Source organism: Conger conger, chromosome 4 (assembly GCF_963514075.1).
Source record: "Conger conger chromosome 4, fConCon1.1, whole genome shotgun sequence".
Classification (NCBI taxonomy): Eukaryota; Metazoa; Chordata; class Actinopteri; order Anguilliformes; family Congridae; genus Conger; species Conger conger.
Window position 1 is genome coordinate 78,287,331 of NC_083763.1, and position 17,808 is coordinate 78,305,138.

At 45.2% G+C, this 17,808-nt stretch overlaps 2 protein-coding genes across 7 annotated transcripts; both read right to left on the reverse strand.

Moving 5' to 3' along the window:
• Positions 1-211: 211 nt before the first annotated feature.
• LOC133125998 (zinc finger protein ZFP2-like) lies at positions 212-5,148 on the reverse strand. Its single transcript, XM_061237774.1, has 2 exons — positions 4,689-5,148; positions 212-4,168 (listed from the first exon to the last, which is right to left on the reverse strand). Exons 1-2 carry the CDS (start codon positions 5,059-5,061, stop codon positions 2,790-2,792), a joined length of 1,752 nt encoding a protein of 583 aa, XP_061093758.1. The 5' UTR covers positions 5,062-5,148; the 3' UTR covers positions 212-2,789.
• Positions 212-17,798, reverse strand: LOC133125997 (zinc finger protein ZFP2-like). Of its 6 annotated transcripts, XR_009708494.1 has the most exons (5): positions 17,576-17,684; positions 13,745-13,780; positions 13,101-13,624; positions 11,311-12,781; positions 212-2,716 (listed from the first exon to the last, which is right to left on the reverse strand). XR_009708494.1 is itself a non-coding variant. In XM_061237769.1 (4 exons), the coding sequence occupies exons 3-4, from the start codon at positions 13,525-13,527 to the stop codon at positions 11,430-11,432; spliced, it is 1,779 nt and encodes a 592-aa protein (XP_061093753.1). In that variant the 5' UTR covers positions 13,528-13,624; positions 13,745-13,780; positions 17,704-17,798; the 3' UTR covers positions 10,411-11,429. The 6 variants fall into 6 exon arrangements, 5 of the variants coding, with proteins under 5 accessions (XP_061093753.1, XP_061093755.1, XP_061093754.1 ...); XM_061237769.1 differs by lacking the exons at positions 212-2,716; positions 17,576-17,684 and adding an exon at positions 17,704-17,798 and having other exon boundaries at positions 10,411-12,781; XM_061237771.1 differs by lacking the exons at positions 212-2,716; positions 17,576-17,684 and adding an exon at positions 17,694-17,740 and having other exon boundaries at positions 10,411-12,781.
• Positions 17,799-17,808: the final 10 nt, after the last annotated feature.

The window sequence follows — 17,808 nt, forward strand, 5'->3', positions numbered from 1 at the left end:
TTCGTGGTATTGCGTGCTAGAACCCCCACTTAACCTGTATGAATTTAATTTAATGATTGAAAATGACAATTGTCAATTAAATTGCCAAATTCAATGATCAGTCAGTCAACAGTTATCTGGTGGAATCAACCATGTGAAAAGAAACTCTAAATCAGATTTTAAGATTAAGTAATGTAATTTAATGAAATAAGCAGACAATTATAATGATTCATTTAAATCATACTTTTTTATTGAATGTAGGATTACTACTTTCAAAACAGAAGATAATGGACCATGTCCATGTTCAGCACAACAGGAAAAACTGGAAACAAGCAAAATGCACATAACCAAGGAACCACCACAAACACAAAAAGTAAAATCCTTCTTCAAGGCTCCAGAACAAACTACAACACAACCCACCTTTTTCCTGTGGCCATCTTAAAGGTCCCATATTTTTTATTTTCAATTGTTTTATTTTAGGTCCTATTATACATAAGAAGGCTTTGTTGTAGTACCAAAAACAATCTCAAGCCAGTTGTATTTCGTATCGGTCAACACGTCATCATATAGGTCAAGCCTTGCTGAGGTTGAGCAGTTAGTAGACAAGAGTAACAAATTAACCACTCCCCCCACCTGCGTGGAATCATACCTTACAAATTCAGGTGAGAGTCCGCCAGCTCATTCTCTTTTTTTCCTCCCGAGTGGCCTGCGAGACAGTGTGCTCTTCGGGACCACTTTGTTGAATCGTTTAGAAGAAAAGTTAGCTCCGTTTTGCGGTATGTCTTGGTTTCTCTTCTTGAGAGCTAGAATTGTCGAGTATAACCTCTTCTCCCGGGTTTTACTGAGAGGCGCCTCTCCCCTCAGGAAGGTTAGTGCGTCAGGGTGAGCGTGCTAACCTCCCACGGTCCGAGCTGGCCGACCTGGAGAGACCGATGGGATCACTACAGCTCCTCAGGTCCTGCTGGCAGGAGCAATTGTGAAAGCTGGTTACGATGTGATCCACCCTGTCAGGCGTTGCATGGCAACTGATAATCAGTTGCGTAAGGCCTATCAGTCCTCTGCTATAGCAGTGAGGCTTGCCTGCTCCAGATCCATCTTGCTGGAGTATTTGGAGGGCTTGTTCCAGGACCTGTCCTCCACTACTCCTAGTGCCAGGAAAGGGTGCATTTGTGGATCGAGGGGGCTAGTACGCATGCCCAGGCTCCTGGGAAGTCTAAGTCCAGGCTGGCCCAATCTAATCTGGCTGTGCAGGACGTTAATGCAGTCCCAGGTCCAGTGGTCCCTATCGGAGGCAGCTTTGGAGCAGTATTGTGGGACCAGGGAGCTGATGTGTTCGGTGCAGTTGGCACTAGCCATGCCTATAGCCAAACCTTCAGGGCGGTACTGCTGGGGCCGTGTAGTTGCACAGGGCCCGGTCCCTTTGGGCTCACAGCGAACCTCTGGCCTTGGGCCCTGGCCGGTTTTAGGCGGGGCGGTTTGGGATCTCTTTTCGCAGCAAAAGGCCGTCGCTGACGGTTGTCTGGCTTTATGCTTGACGCCTCAACACCCGTTTCATTGGCTTCAGTTTACCCAGTCTCCATGGGCACTCAGCACCCTGGAATCTGGGTAGAGGCTCAAATCCAAAAGCAAACCTCTGCGGTTTCCGGGTATTGTTCCTACCGTCCCAAGGGACGGGGCAGAGCGCTAGTCTGAGACCTGTGGAGACCCTCCTGGAGAGGAGTTCATGCAAACCTGCTGGAGTTGGAGGCGGTGTTTCAAACTTTTGGAGTAGTTCCTGCCAAAGACCCAAGAGAAGCCCGTCTGTCATCCGGACAGACAAATCCCATGGTGGTTTCGTACATCAACCACCAAGGTGGGATGCACTCCGTCGCTTCACAGCAGGGCATGCAAGCTTCTTCTGTGGGCACATGCTCACAGGGAGTCACTGAGTGCGATGTATCTGCCAGGGAAGGACGATGTGGCAGCTGATCTACTGTCCAGGGAAGGTCCCCTTCCAGGGGAATAGTGGTTCCACCCAGACATTGTGCTGGCCATCTGGGCCTGTTCCAGGGGAGGCTCAGGCGGCCCTCTTCGCCTCTCACAAAACCACACTTTATTCCTGGTGGTATTCAGTGGTGAGTCCCAGAGGGACGTTGGGGGTGGATGCCCTTGCGTACATGTGGCCCCGGGCCCTTCCCTACGCTCCCTCCCTTCCCTCTTCTGCCAGTGGTGCGGGCCAGGGTGCTGCTGGTGGCCCCAGACTGGCCCCATCAGTCCTGGCTGGCAGAGCTGCTTGTATTCCCCTGGCGTCTCCTGGCCAGACCAGACAAGCGGTCTCAGGTCAGGGTGTGATTTGTTCCCGAGAAGGGTGGCCCTGGACTCCCTTGGCCTTGCCCTGGCGGACTCTCACCTGTATTTGTTGGGTATGATTCCACGCAGGTGGGGGGAGTGGTTCATTTCTCCAAACAGCCAAACCTCTGCGAGGCTTGACCTTTTTGTTGACCTTCATTCATAGAACCTGGGTTACCTACGCAATCCTTAATTTTACATTCCCATTCTCCAGCACCTCTCATGAGCTTTACCAACAGCTATGTATAGAACCGGCTGTTAGTGATTGTGTCTTTAAACAAACCTCAGTTCTGACTGACTGGCTAACTCCAACTAACTGAACTGATAGCAAGGTAATGCCCCTGCAGATGGGTCTTGAGTGGTGTGACTGAGCTCCCCTATGCAATATCACTGATGGGTCATCAGCTGGCTGGACTGAGCTCTCCTATGCAATATCACTGATGCGTCATCAGCTGGCTGGATTGAGTGAAGCCCTTTCCATTCTAGGAGCTGAGGGGTGGGAACTCTTCTGTACAGTTTTGCTGGTGCTCAATCAAAGCGGAAGACTCGGTGAAGCCCATCCCGCACTGGAAGCAGCAGAATGGGTAATGTCCTGTATGAAGTCTGTGGGGCAGGCCCTCCTCGGTACGAATCTGCCGGTGGACTCTGCGCTGGTGCACGCTCAGAGAACTCGACTGCCTGAAGCTCTTCCCACACTCGGAGCACTGGTACGGGCGCTCTCCCGTGTGAATCCGCTCGTGTGTCGTCAGTTTTGATTTCGTTCTGAAGCTCTTCCCACACTGAGCGCAGCCGTAAGGAAGTTCTGTTGTGTGAATTTGAGCGTGGGCTCTTACTTGCGATGCAGAGCGGAAGCCCTTCCCACAGTGGGAGCAGTGGTATAGGCGCTCTTCTGTATGGGTACACTCGTGAGTTGTCAGGTCTAATTTTGATTTGAAGCTTTTCCCACTCTGGGAAAAGTTGTATGGGTGTTCTTCTGGATGAATCTGTTCATGTGTTGCCAAGTGTGATTTAGATATGAAGCCCTTCCCACAGTGGAAGCAGTGATATGGGCGTTCTCCTATATGCGTTTGCTCGTGTGTTGTCAGGTATGATGTAGATCTGGAGGTCTTCCTAATCTGCGAACAGTGGTATGGGTGCTTTCCTGTGTGACTTCGCTCATGTATTGCCATGTGTGATTTAGATTTGAAGCTCTTCCCACAGTGGGAGCAGTGGTATGGGCGCTCTCCTGTATGAATTTGCTCGTGTATTGCCAAGTGTGATTTAGATATAAAGCCTTTCCCACACTGGGAGCAGTGGTATGGGCGTTGTCCTGTATGGACACACTCATGTGTTTTCAGGCCTAATTTTGATTTGAAGCTCTTTCCACACTGGGAGCAGTGGTATGGGCGCTCTCCTGTATGAGTTTGCACATGTATTGCCATGTGTGATTTACATATGAAGCCCTTCCCACATTGGGAGCAATGGTAAGGGTAATCTCCTGTATGGGCACACTCATGCTTTTTCAGGATTAATTTTGATTTGAAGCCCTTCCCACACTGGGAGCAGCAGTAGGGGCGCTCTCCTGTATGAGTTCGCTCATGTTTTGTCAGGTCTGATTTATATCTCAAGCGCTTCCCACAGTGGGAGCAGGTGTGGGCCCCTGCAGTGCCTGTGTGGGCCTGTGTTGGGGTGGGGAGTGCTTTAGGGGGTGTGGGGTGCTGATGTGTGCTGCTGGGAGACAGTGGCTTCTCTTCTCTGTTTCCTCCAGATCTCAGAACCCTGCTGTGCTCCTCTGGGTGCACCTTCTCAACGTGCTGGTGAAGCTTCACTTCTTCCAGGTGAGCGAATGGGCACTGGGAGCAGCCAAACACCTCAGACTGCCCTGTAGGAAGAGAAGGACAAGAGATATACCAACATCCTCATGAGGGATGTGACTGAATGGTTGAGTAGTCAAATAGTTGTTTATGGAGGTGTATGTCAACATTTGTATTACTAAGTATTTTAATATTGTCAATCAGACCAAGAAGATAAAGGATTTTCACCATGGGAGGTGTCATAAATGAAATGTATGGTGAGAAAACATCTAGTGTTGCCAGAATGGTTGCAAAGGATGTTACCAATTACATGACATTAGCATTGTGGAAGGGAATGGTTCGATGGCTGACATTAAACCAGAGTATATGGTGCATTCACTTCTGAAATTTGTAGTTTGCTGAATGCTAAAATAATTCAGGAGGATGTCAACCAATTGGGATAAATCAGCGTGCTCCTATTCAACTTCGGAGCACTTGAACTGACCCATAACATTAGTCTTGGAATGTCTAACCCTAGTTTTGTGGCTGGACGCTATTGTTAACTGAACAACGCTCCAATAGAACAGCAAACAGGAAATTATTCTTTACCTGCATTGCCTTTACTGGAGGAGATGACAGGAGAGCTAGGGGAGGGCAATCTAGGCTGTTGGACCTGACAGGAAGTAACGGACAAGCCCTCATCTTCTTGTTCCTTGCAGTCTGGTAGTCCATCTTGTTTCAGCACTTTTTCTTCTTTCCATTCATATCCCGCAACCTCTTCATCTTTCACACCATCCTCCGTCTTTACCTCCTCCCTCTGCCTCTCCCCACCTTCCTCCTCCTCTTCCTTTATGTTGGAGAGAATGAGTTCTTCCTCCCTGCTCATCCCACATCCATTCTTCCTCTCTATACTCTCCTCTGCGTCTTCACTTTTAATCAAACAGGATCTGAGCTCCAGCCCTGTGTAATCTGTGCTGTCCATCACAGGTTCTGTCTTCACCTGAAGAGGCGGGGCTTAAAGCGCTTAAAGACTGAAGCACAGACTCTGATTGGCCATTTGCTTCAGAGAGCTCTGAGGAAAGAATAGAGGAGACAGTTGGTCACAGAGTGATGAGTTTCTGAGAAGAGAGTAAAGACCCTGTGCAGTCAAATTAACATTTCAACTTAGAAAGAACTAAAGAAAGCACCTGCTTGCACCAGCTCACAACCGGGACGGCTCAATCCACAGTGAGCTGTGGAATCCACAAATCTAAAAGGAGGAAAAAATAGAGGAGACAGTTGGTGTTGAAGTTTGATCAAAATGCTCTTATTGAAAACCAGGAATGTTTAGAATAATGATGAAGTTTGATTTAAATGCTGTTATTAAAACTGAAATGGTTAGAATTGAGAATAAGTGAATAAGTCAGCATGAGTAATTAGAACTGTTTGTCTGTCCAAACACACAGAGTTTGTTTAACGAAAGTGCAGAGAACACTTAATCAGGTGTTTACAAACCATGCCATTGGATACAACCTGTTTTGACTAAGTGATGCAGTCCAAGCGATGTGGGTCTTTGCAGAGAAATGTTTTGAGTTAGTGATCACCAGCCCAATTTGCCTGCGTCATTATAGAGGCGAAAGGTTAAGACAGCTCAGCTTTCATAAAGAGTGACAGAAAATATTAAGGCGGGTTAAGAGAGACAATGTGATGTTATATGACAAATGATTGGTTAGCTATAATGCATAAAGACTAGGATACTTCCTACTGTTACTTTGGAATTCTCTGGTCTCTTGAAGCTTCTTGCATGGAGCACACAGATTCCCCACACACAGTTTTATTTTAAACTAAAGATTTGTAATGGGCAACTATTGACTCTGAGTGCTTCTTCAACATCATTGCTGCCAATACAACTTCACCCACGTAAAAGGGACGAGGAGGAAAAGCGACAAAAAAATATTTCCTCAACATTTGGTGCCAAAACCGGGGATCCAATCTTCTGACTGCTGAGGGCTGATGGGACAGTGTTTTTCCCTGAATAGGACCAGTGCGCACAACTAAGATACAGGTAAACAGTCACCTTTCTTAGAGTAAATAGTTTCTGAAAAGAGAGTAAAAACCTTACGCAATATTTTAAGTTATAAAGAACAAAATAAAGCATTTTTTAAACCCATTTGAGGGCTGAAAGAAACAAAGTCCCACAAACAGGCAGCATTGCTGCAGTATTTACTTCTCTCCTGAAGAGCTTAATTTCCAAATTGAATTTCCTCAATGAAAATAGAATTGTTATTGAATTGCGGTCATGCAACATTTCAGATTAGAGGAGATACCTAGGCCAGATGTTTTTGAGATTACTCTTTTCATTAATTTGGCCAAACACAATGTAATAAGGCATTTTCTGCTATGGTACAAGGGCTACTGAGCTTTTTGACTACTACAGTAAAACAATTGCAGTGATATTTTCCGAGAGGCTAGAAATGATTGATAGATGTGACTATACAATACAGTCTGTAAGTATTTGGATAGCAGTATGATTTATGCTCTTTTGACTCTGTACTCCACCACATGCATGGGGGCGACATGGCTCAGGCAGTAAGAGCAGTCGTCTGGCAGTCAGAGGGTTGCCGGTTCTTTAAATGCCAAATCATTTTATAAATTTATTATCGTATTTTTTCATGAAATAAGTATTTGATCCCCTATCAATCAGCAATAATTCTGGCTCCCACAGACCAGTTAGTTTTCCATTAAGAAGCACTCCTAATCTCAACTCATTGCCCAAAACACCTGTGTCAACTCGTTACATCGTTATGTAGCTGTATAAAAGACACCTGTCCACACAATCAATCAGATTCCAACGTTTCCACCATGGCCAAGACAAAGGAGCTGTCTAAGGACATCAGGGACAAAATTGTAGACCTGCACAAGGCTGGGATGGGCTACAAGAAATTAAGCAAGCAGCTTGGTGAGAAGTTAACAATTGTTGGAGCAATTATTAGAAAATGGAAGAAACACAAAGTCACCGCCAATCTCCCTCGGTCTGGGGCTCCATGCAAGATTTTGCCTCGTGGGATATCAATGATCATGAGAAAGGTCAGGGATCAGCCCAGTACTACACAGGAGAAGCTTGTTAATGACCTGAAGGCAGTTGGGACCACAGTCATGAAGAGAACCATCAGTAACACACTACACCATGAAGGATTAAAATCCTGCTGCACGCGCAAGGTTCCTCTGCTGAAGAAGGCACATGTACAGGCCCGTCTGAAGTTTGCCAAAGAACACCTGGATGATCCAGAGGAGGCTTGGGAGAAGGTGATGTGGTCAGATGAGACCAAAATAGAGCTATTTGGCATCAACTCAACTCGCCGTGTTTGGAGGAAGAGAAATGCTGAGTACAACCCCAAGAACACCATCCCCATTGTGAAGCATGGAGGTGGAAACCTTATGCTTTGGGGGTGTTTCTCAGCTAAGGGGACAGGACGACTTCACCGTATCGAGGGGAGGATGAATGGGGCCATGTCTCAGGAAATTTTGGACGACAACCACCTTCCCTCAGTGAGAGCACTGAAAATGGGTCGTGGATGACATGACAACATGACAATGACCCAAAACATACGGCCAAGGCAATAAAGGGGTGGCTCAAAAAGAAGCATATTAAGGTCTTGGAGTGGCCTAGCCAGTCTCCAGACCTAAATCCCATCAAAAATCTGTGGAGGGAGCTGAAGCTTCGAGTTGCCAAGCGACAGCCTCGGAACCTTAAGGATTTGGAGAGGATCTGCAAAATCCCTCCCAAGATCTGTGCAAACCTGGTGAAAAACTTCAACAAACGTCTGACCTCTGCTTGCCAACAAAGGTTTCTCCACCAAGTATTAAGTCCTATTGTCCTAAATGTACCTATGATTAAAATTCTACACGGTTCCATTCTTTGTAAGTGGGCAAACCTACAAAATCAGCAAGGGATCAAATAATTATTGCTCCCACTGTACAAGCTTACTAGTGAAAAGAGGGACTACAGTCAGGGAGGTCCTATGAGAATAGCAACACACAGATATAAAGAAATCCACTGAGTCGCAAACCTTTTGCACATTGCAGCCCGTTGGTTGCACAATAGTTACAAGAACTTTTAATTTGTCCATATTGATTGTGCCAGTTCAGTGTATCACTCTTGGCCATCTCTAAATTGTCCTGCCTGGCTAAGATTTTAGAATCAGTCATAAAGAACAGTCTGCTTTCTTACCATTAAAGCAGCTTCCTTGGTTATGAATGTGTTCCTGCATTAGATAATAATCTGTGCAGCCCTATTCATTGATCAGGCCAAAGGCTTTTGATAAGGTGGATCATGTAATGTTATTAAAAAGGTTGCCCTCCATCAGGCTTGATATAATGGCCTTGCTTGGTTGCAAGCCTTCTTTCTAAATGGATAGCTGTTATGGTTGGGATCTCAATTTCACATCGTCATTCATAGGTTTTACTAGCTACTGTAAACCTATTCAATGTTACAATTACAATATAATGTTTTTAGAAATGTTTTGTTTGAGAACAGGGTTTCCCTGAATAGACTTTGCTCTCAATGAGACTGAAAGATTTCAGGCCCAATGTAAGCTTTCAAAAGATACCGAATGCATCTACTGTGGGATTAAGCCCATGGTTCTGGCTTGTCATTTAGGTTTAAAAATAAAAAAATATAAAAAAGATTGTTTTAAAGACATGCAGATTATGAAAGCCAAAGCAGTTCTTGAGTAAAAAATACATTTGGCTCATAGCAGGGAAAGCAGTTAGCCTATGTGACTGGTGTCGAGCTGAACATGGTACGGGTGCTAGCTTGTCATTTTTACACATACATGCTTCAAACTACATGTTTTTACTGAATTTAGCATTAATGAATTAATTTAGCATACCGATTATTAAAGCAAAGATATTGTTCTACTAAGATAAAAGCGAATATGTACATTGACAGTGAACTGCATTGCTGGGAAAGATAAAATAATTAATAATAATAATAATCATTAAGTATATTAGCATACAGTCCAGTATTTCGGAAGAACTGGTAATAACATGAGCTAATGTTAGCTGGCTTTGTTATTATTTCAGATCATGTCCACCGTTCATTTGGCTTTCATCCAAATAGGAGTCGACGATAATCCTCAATTCATTTTTTTCGTTAGGTATCCTATAAATATGAAGTTACCGCTTTCGATTATTCCCAATTTTACAAAACAATTTAAGCCAGTTTTCCCAATTATTCCCGCCGGTCTTTTCGCAACCACTTCCGTCTTTGACGTAAACAAATGACGTTGCCATGACGTTGTTCTATTTAACCTGAGTTTATTCTAAACACCACCCAGCTGTAAAAAATAATCATCCAAATACGAATCCGTGCAAGTCGCTCTGGAAAAGAGCGTCTGCTAATCTGCGAGATGGAATAATACACATAACAAGAATTACCATTACTGCATATCGCACCAAACTATTTAAAAAGTGTTTCAGACAACAACAAAAAAAAGAAAGAAGAAAGAGCGGGCCGGTTTCATGGATTAACCTCAGTCCTGAACTGAACAGATTTTTGCAAGGAGAATCTCCATTAAGTTGGATTTAGTCTAGGACTACATTAAACTGGTGTCTGTGAAACAACAGTGCAAATTTAAGACACTCTTGTGGGTAATACACGGTCCCCCTATATACACACACTGCACCTACTGGACAGCATGTGTAACTTGCATATCGCGCCTACTCACCAATCGCCGGAAAACGTCCCAAAAGATGATACGAATCCGATATCGGATCAATAAAGCCGTATCCTTATGGCGTTCATTCAGTGTCACAATTCGCGATGCCAACACTCCCACTATAAACACCGACAAAGGTCTTAGGAGCAGAATGTTTTGTTTTTTTCTTCTTCTTCTTTGGATTTAGTTGGCGGCGTGAACAAACTTTAAATTGCATACACCGCCACCTACTGCACAGGAGTGTGATCCTGTTCCTCAGTCACGGAGGGGTCTTCAGCTGGCTGGACCGAGTGAAGCGCTTTCCATTCTAGGAGCTGTTTGTGTTTATTTTCTGAATGTAGCGGTTCCAACCATCAATGCCCTTGTTAAAATGTTCAGCACACTGGACACAAGACGTATTGCGTGCTAGAATCCCAAACTTTATCTGTATAAAATATTATACCTAATATAATTTCATGATTGAAAATAAGAAGTATCAATTAAATTAAATTCAATGAGTAAGTCTAGGGTAGTCTGGTGGAAGTCAAAACAAACTCAAATTCAGATTTTATGATTAAATAATTTAAATCATCATACAATAAAAGACAAATTCATTGAAATCAAACATTCTTTACTGAACATAGTATCAGAACGTCTTTACAAAACAGAAGGTATGAAACAAGACATTAATTGAGATTACCAGAAGAGAAGGCCAGGCCAATGCTTTGCCCTCTTCCACTATAAGCACAGCAGAAACAACTGGAAACAAGCAAAATGCACACAACCACAGAACCACCACAAACATAAAAAGGAAAATCCTTCTTCAAGGCTCCAGAACCAACTGCAACACAACCCACCATTTTTCAGTGTTTATTTTAGTGTTATATTTTAGGCTCAGATATCCATAGGAAGACGTTTGTGTGGTTTTAAGTACCAAAACGATCTCTATCCAGTTTTAGATGCCCATTCTCCAGCACCTCTCATGAGCTTCACCAACAACAGGCCGTTTCAGTGACTGTGTCTTTAAGGCTCATTGATATCAATGAACTTCTGTTCTGATTGGCTGGCTCGCTCCAGCTAACTGAACGCTGTCTGTGCCGAGCGACTGGATTAGTTTCAGTTACAGAGTGGGTCACGCTGAAGCAGACGAGCGTATCGTAGGGACGTTACAACTTTTCCAAAAGGTTTGTGTAAATGCAGATTTTCTTCATACGGATTCTGCGGATTTATTTGGGAACGGTGCATTTTGATACTTTCAGTGTTTTTATAACACCTTAAAATCCCCAATGAAATATCACTGATGGGTCATGTGGCACATAGGGCGGCCTGTAGCGTAGTGGTTAAGGTACATGCCTGGGTCAGGTCAGTGGTTCGATCCCTGGTGTAGCCACAATAAGATCCGCACAGCCGTTGGGCCCTTGAGCAAGGCCCTTAACCCTGCATTGCTCCTGGGGAGGATTGTCACCTGCTTATTCTAATCAACTGTATGTCACTCTGGATAAGAGTGTCTGCCAAATGCCAATAATGTAATGTAATGTAATGTCATCAGCTACCTGGACTGAGCTCTCCTATGCAATATCACTGATGGGTCATCAGCTTTATGACTGAGCTCTCCTATGCAATATCACTGATGCGTCATCAGCTGGCTGGATTGAGTGAAGCCCTTTCCATTCTAGGAGCTGAGGGGTGGGAACTCTTCTGTACAGTTTTGCTGGTGCTCAATCAAAGTGGAAGACTCAGTGAAGCCTATCCCGCACTGGAAGCAGCAGAATGGGTAATGGAATCTGCGGTATGGGCCCTCTTCTGTATGAATGCGCTGGTGTACTTTCAGAGAACCAGACTGACTGAAGCTCTTCCCACACTGGGAGCAGTGGAATGGGCGCTGTCCGGTATGAGTTCGCTGGTGTACCGTCAGGCAGGATTTTGATCTGAAGCCCTTCCTACAGTAAGAGCAGTGGTACAGGTACTCTCCTCTATGCGCATGCTCATGCGTTTTCAGGCGTAATCGTGCACTGAAGTTCTTCCCGCACTGGGGGCAGCGGTATGGCGTAACTCCAGTATGAGTCCGCTGGTGTATTTTCAGATTACCTGACTGCCTGAAGCTTTTCCCACACTGGGAGCACTGGTATGGGAACTCTCCTGTATGAATTCGCTCATGCATTATCAGTTTTGATTTAGCTCTGAAGCGCTTCCCACACTGGGCGCAGTGGTAAGGGCGCTCTCCTGTGTGAGTCAGCAGGTGTACCGCAAGACTGCCCGAGTGACTGAAGCTCCTACCGCACTCTGAACACTGATAGGGACATTCCCCTGTGTGAACTCGCTCGTGTGTCGTCAGGTTTGATTTGGTTCTGAAGCGCTTCCAACAATGAGAGCAGTTGTAAGGAAGTTCTGGGGTATGAATTTGAGCGTGGCCACTCACCTGTGATGCAGACCTGAAGCCCTTCCAACACTGGGAGCAGTGGTATAGGCGCTCTTCTGTATGAACACACTCGTGGACTTTCAGGTCTAATTCTGATCTGAAGCCCTTCCCACACTGGGTGCAGCGTAAAGGGTGCTCCCCTGTACGAGTCCGCTGGAGTGCAAGACTGCTCGAGTCACCGAAGCTCCTACCGCACTTTGAACACTGAAAGGGACATTCCCCTGTGTGAATTCGTTCATGAGCTCTCACATGCGATACAGACCTGAAGCTCTTTCCACACTGGGAACAGTGGTAGGGGCGCTCTCCTGTATGAATTCGCTCATGTGCAGTCAAGATTGACTTACGCCTGAAGCTCTTCCCACAGTGGGAGCAGGTGTGGGCCCCTGCAGTGCCTGTGTGGGCCTGTGTTGGGGTGGGGAGTGTTTTAGGGGGTGTGGGGTGCTGATGTGTGCTGCTGGGAAGCAGTGGCTTCTCTGCTCTGTTTCCTCCAGATCTCAGAATCCTGCTGTGCTCCTCTGGGTGCACCTTCTCAACGTGCTGGTGAAGCTTCACTTCTTCCAGGTGAGTGAATGGGCACTGGGAGCAGCCAAACACCCCAGACCGCCCTGTAGGAAGAGAAGGACAAGAGATATACTGACATCCCTTCAGGGATGTGATTGAACAGTTGACAAGTCAAATAGTTGTTTCTGGAGGTGTATGTCAACATTTGTATTACAAAGTACTTTAATATTGTCAATCAGACTAAGAAGATAAAGGATTGTCACCATGGGAGGTGTCATAAATGAAATGTATGGTGAGAAAACATCTAGTGTTGCCAGAATGGTTGCAAAGGATGTTACCAATTACATGACATTAGCATTGTGGAAGGGAATAGCTCGATGGCCAATGCTCCAAAGGAACAGCAAACAGGAAATGATTTTTCACCTGCATTACCTTTACTGGAGGAGATGACAGGAGATCTGGGAGAGGGCACTCTCGGCTGTGTGAACAGACAGGAAGTGACTTTCGGGGACAAGCCCTCATCTTCTTGTTCCTTGCAGTCTGGTCGTTCATCTTGTTTCAGCACTCTATTTTGTATCATTTCATCTCCATTCCTCTCTTCTTCTTTCCATTCATATCCCGCAAGCTCTTCATCTTTCACACCATCCTTCGTCTTCACCTCCTCCCTCCGCCTCTCCCCACCTTCCTCCTCCTCTTCCTTTATGTTGGAGAGAATGAGTTCTTCCTCCCTGCTCATCCCACATCCATTCTTCCCCTCTATACTCTCCTCTGCGTCTTCACTTTTAATCAGACAGGATCTGAGCTCCAGCCCTGTGTAATCTGCGCTGTCCATCACAGGTTCTGTCTTCATGTCTTCACCTGAAGAGGCGGGGCTTGAAGCTCTTAGAGACTGAAGCACAGACTCTGATTGGCCATTTGCTTCAGAGAGCTCTGTGGAATCCAATATTCTAAAGGGAGGAAAGAATAGAGGAGACAGTTGGTCACAGAGTGATGAGTTTCTGAGAAGAGAGTAAAGACCCTGTGCAGTCAAATGAACATTTCAACTTAGAAAGAACTAAAGAAAGCACCTGCTTGCACCAGCTCACAACCGGGACGGCTCAATCCTGAAAGACAAAATTCCACAAACAGACAGCATTGTAATTGTATTTATATCTCTCCTTAAGTGCTTAATTTTCCTAATTTAATTTCCTCAGGTAAAAATATAATTGCAGTCTCCACTGTAATTGTCTGGCGGCCGTGCAATTAGAGGAAATCTGTCAACTCTCAGGGAAACCCAGGCTAGATGCGTGCAAGATTGTGTTTGGCTGAATTCATGAAAAGCTGCATCAGATTTCTGTACTGAGGCGACTCAATGCTGTGGGGAGAGATGATACCAAGCACCCCTGGTATCCAGCCAGTAACCACCTCTTCAGGACCTTCATGCCCCACACCATCAGCATCAGCAGATTATCAATGCACTAGTGCCACCTATCCCTCAGCCTCACCCTTCTGATCAGTATCATTACCACCCCTGGATGCCCCAGTCAATCCAAATTTCGTCAAAAAGAACCAGAGTGAGTTTGCCCGCCTGAAGTTAGCCCTTGGTAACCCACCAGATGCAACAGAGCTTTTCAAGTACCAGGTGCTTGTGGATCACCTGAAGCTAGAGGAGACGCGTTTAGTTGCAGATTCATACCTCAATTCAGTCACGCCCTTGCCAGATTCCATGGAAGCACGGACCGAGAAGTTTGGGTGGCCACATAAATTGGCCCAACAGATGATCGCTGCCATCATGGATTCTCCAGACACCCAACACATTACTAGATTTAGCCTAGTGGCTTAGGTTTGAATCCTGGTGTCAAGATCAATGTAATGTAATGTAAAAGATCACACAGGTATCAATACTGGTGTCAAAATCACACAGGTCAGAGACACAGCAAAGGGGAACAGGATAAAACTGTTCCAAAGTCTGACCGCTTAAAAGATCAGAAGGCCAGACCCGTTACCAATCCTGCCTGGAACTGGCCAGACTTCTGACCTCCTGCTTCCTCAACACTACCAGCGAAGCAGTCACAGACGGTAAACACAACAGACAAGAGAAAAGTGTACCGTGTCTACCGTGATGCCGCCGACCATTATCTTAGTCAGTGTCCCGAGTTTCAGCTATTCACAAAGGACCAGGTGACAAATTGGATCCGAATTAACAAGCGGTGCTGGAAATGTGGAGAGTCACAGCAGGCAACACAGTGTACTTAGCAGAAACCTTGCAGCCCGTGCAACTGGAAACACCTCCAAATCTAGCACGAAGTGAACAAGAGAGAAAAGGACAATTCCACCACAGAGACACTCTACCTTGATAGGCAAAGAACCTCTAACTGGGTCCTCATGAAGGTAATTAGGGTTCTTCTACAGCATGGAGGTCAGACAATGGATACCAATGTAGTACTTAATGACTGTTCCGGACAAACTATCTTACTCCCTGCAAGAGCTAAGGAGCCAGAACTTCAGGGCAAAGCTGAAGATTTAGTCCCAAGGACCATCAGACAAGATGTCAAGAAGTTGCCTGGTGCCACAGTCAGTTTCACAATATCCTCCTTTTCACAGCCTCATAACAGTTACTATACCCAGAATATAGCACCTGAGCCTCTCAGCACATTAATTCCCTGTGGCTCCCATGCAGTGATGATATCGCTAGATTACAGGCCTACCCTTGCAGCCAAGTCTGAAAGCATAAGCCCTCCTCCTGATTAGCACAGATCATCGCCACAGAGCCAATTCATTTTGGCCCACCAGGGGGTCTGGCTGCGGTGAAGACCAGATTAGGGTGGACTATTCAAGGTCCTGCTAGCATCCACCCATACCAGTGCCTCGTCTTGTCTTCACTCAGCTCTGGCAGAACTGTACAAGAACATTGAAAGGCTACAGCAGGTAGATGACATTACAAGGCATCTAGCTCTTATCCAGAGCATCTTGTCTAGATGCTCTACCCCATCTAAATGAGAAGATGGTAACTCGATCCAGACAAGACCAAGAAGCCTGTTCGCTGCTCCGAGCCAAGGCCACAACAGTCACAATCAAAGGTATAAACAGGTATGCCGCACCACTCTAGCGCTAAGAAGGACACGCCCCCAAGGAAGCAGTGCTGAAACACTGAGAGGCGGTTGACCAATGGTCCTCAGAAAGCAGCAGCAGACGACAATGAAGAAGTGGAGAAAGTTGGAACATTCTGCGTATGCGCTCAAACCTTGAAGTTGACCACATGGTGCAGCACAACAGAAAGAATTGTGTGGTGATCCACTGCTCCTTTCAATACGACGAGGGGCAACATGGCTCAGGCAGTAAGAGCAGTCGTCTGGCAGTCGGAGGGTTGCCGGTTTGATCCCCCGCCCGGGCTGTGTCGAAGTGTCCCTGAGCAAGACACCTAACCCCCAAATGCTCCAGACAAGCTGGTCGGCGCCTTGCATGGCAGCCAATCGCCGTTGGTGTGTGAGTGTGTGTATGAATGGGTGAACGAGAAGCATCAATTGTACAGCGCTTTGGATAAAGGCGCTATATAAATGCCAACCATTTACCAATACAAGAGCTTCAGCCTGAATGACTTCTGCCTGCTACCCGGGCCTGCCTTGAGCCCATTCCCCCTGGGTGTTCTGTTGTGCTTTCGTGACATCATTCATTTTGACTCTACTATCCGGATTTGGATAAACCGCAAAGGATTCTGGGGCGAGTCAGTAGGAAAAGAAACTCCATCCATCCATCCATTATCTTAACCCTGAACAGGGTCGCAGGGGGGCTGGAGCCTATCCCAGCATACATTGGGCGAAAGGCAGGAATACTCCCTGGACAGGTCACCAGTCCATCGCAGGGCACACACACCATTCACTCACACAGACACGGAGACAACATGCAAACGAGAAAGAAACTAAAATAATCAATAAAAATAAACATGAAAAAGACCCTGTGCAAAAGTTTAGTACTTTGTAACAATAACAATAACAGCGATGAAATAAAGGTTTTAGGCAGAATGTAAGCTTTCAAATGATATGAAATGCATCTACTATGGGATGAAGCAGTGATTCTAGCATGTCATTTTACATTGAAAAAAACGTTTATACCACATTTTACTCTTAATGTCTCATTTTACTTTAAAAATGTAGATTATGAAAGCCAACGCAGTTCTCGAGTAAAATGACATTAAAACTAATGATTGTAGGCAAGCTGACCATGCAACCAGTGCTAGCTTGTCATTTAAAAGCTTCAAAACAATGTTTTTCCAAAATTCATTCATACAGATTATGAAAGATTATGTGGCTCTATTTCAATAAAAGGAATATGTACATTGACAGCGAACGGCATTGCAGGGTAAGTTATCTAATAATAAATAATAAGCATCATCATTAGGGCACTATAGCCAAAGGTATAGCCACCGTCCAGGATTTCGCAAGAACTTTAAATGTTCGTAATAACAGGACAGCTAGCTAACTTTGTTATCATTCCAGATTTTACAGTTCAATCGGTTCTTTTAGCCATATAGGAGTCTACGATACACCTCAAATTCATTGTTTATCATATAAACAGGAAGTTCGCGATTTCTTCCTATTTTGGTAACCGAAAGCACAGAACTACATTTAAAAAAATCTCTTTAAACCAATTTCCCCTATTATTCCCGCCTATTCCCGGTCTTTTTTCAGCTATTTCCGTATTTGACGTAAACAAATGACGTCGACTTCGCATACTATCTGACTATTTAGGATGTCAAAATAGTATAAATATATCCGAAACCATAAAAGAAAAGTTGGAGAAATTTTTGAATGTGCTAAAGCTACCGGGATAACGCTCTACATTCGATGAAATACCAAAGTGTGCGAACCATAGACTGTACAAAAAATATGGACCGAGTCACCGCAACTCGCATAACGCACCTAATCACCAGAAAACGTCCTATAGAAAAAATGTATGTCGGCTCAATAGTGCCATACCCTTATGGCGTTGACTCAATGTCACAATTAGTGATGCCAATATTTCTCAAAGTAAACACACATGATCTCACCAGCAATGTGGTTTGCTTTTTCTTCTTTGGATTTGGTTGGCGGCTTTTTTAAAACGTTAAATTGCAAACACCGCCACCTATTGGGCTGGAGTGTGACCCTGTTCC

Bases quoted from the DNA above. Each gene is read 5' to 3' on its own strand.
- LOC133125998 (XM_061237774.1), bottom strand. From the start codon at position 5,061: ATGGACAGCACAGATTACACAGGGCTGGAGCTCAGATCCTGTTTGATT. The intron at 4,169-4,688 runs GTAAAGAATAAT...CTCTTCCTACAG, and splicing joins CTCCAGTAAAGGCAATGCAG to GGCAGTCTGAGGTGTTTGGC.
- LOC133125997 (XM_061237769.1), bottom strand. From the start codon at position 13,527: ATGAAGACAGAACCTGTGATGGACAGCGCAGATTACACAGGGCTGGAG. The intron at 12,782-13,100 runs GTGAAAAATCAT...CTCTTCCTACAG, and splicing joins CTCCAGTAAAGGTAATGCAG to GGCGGTCTGGGGTGTTTGGC.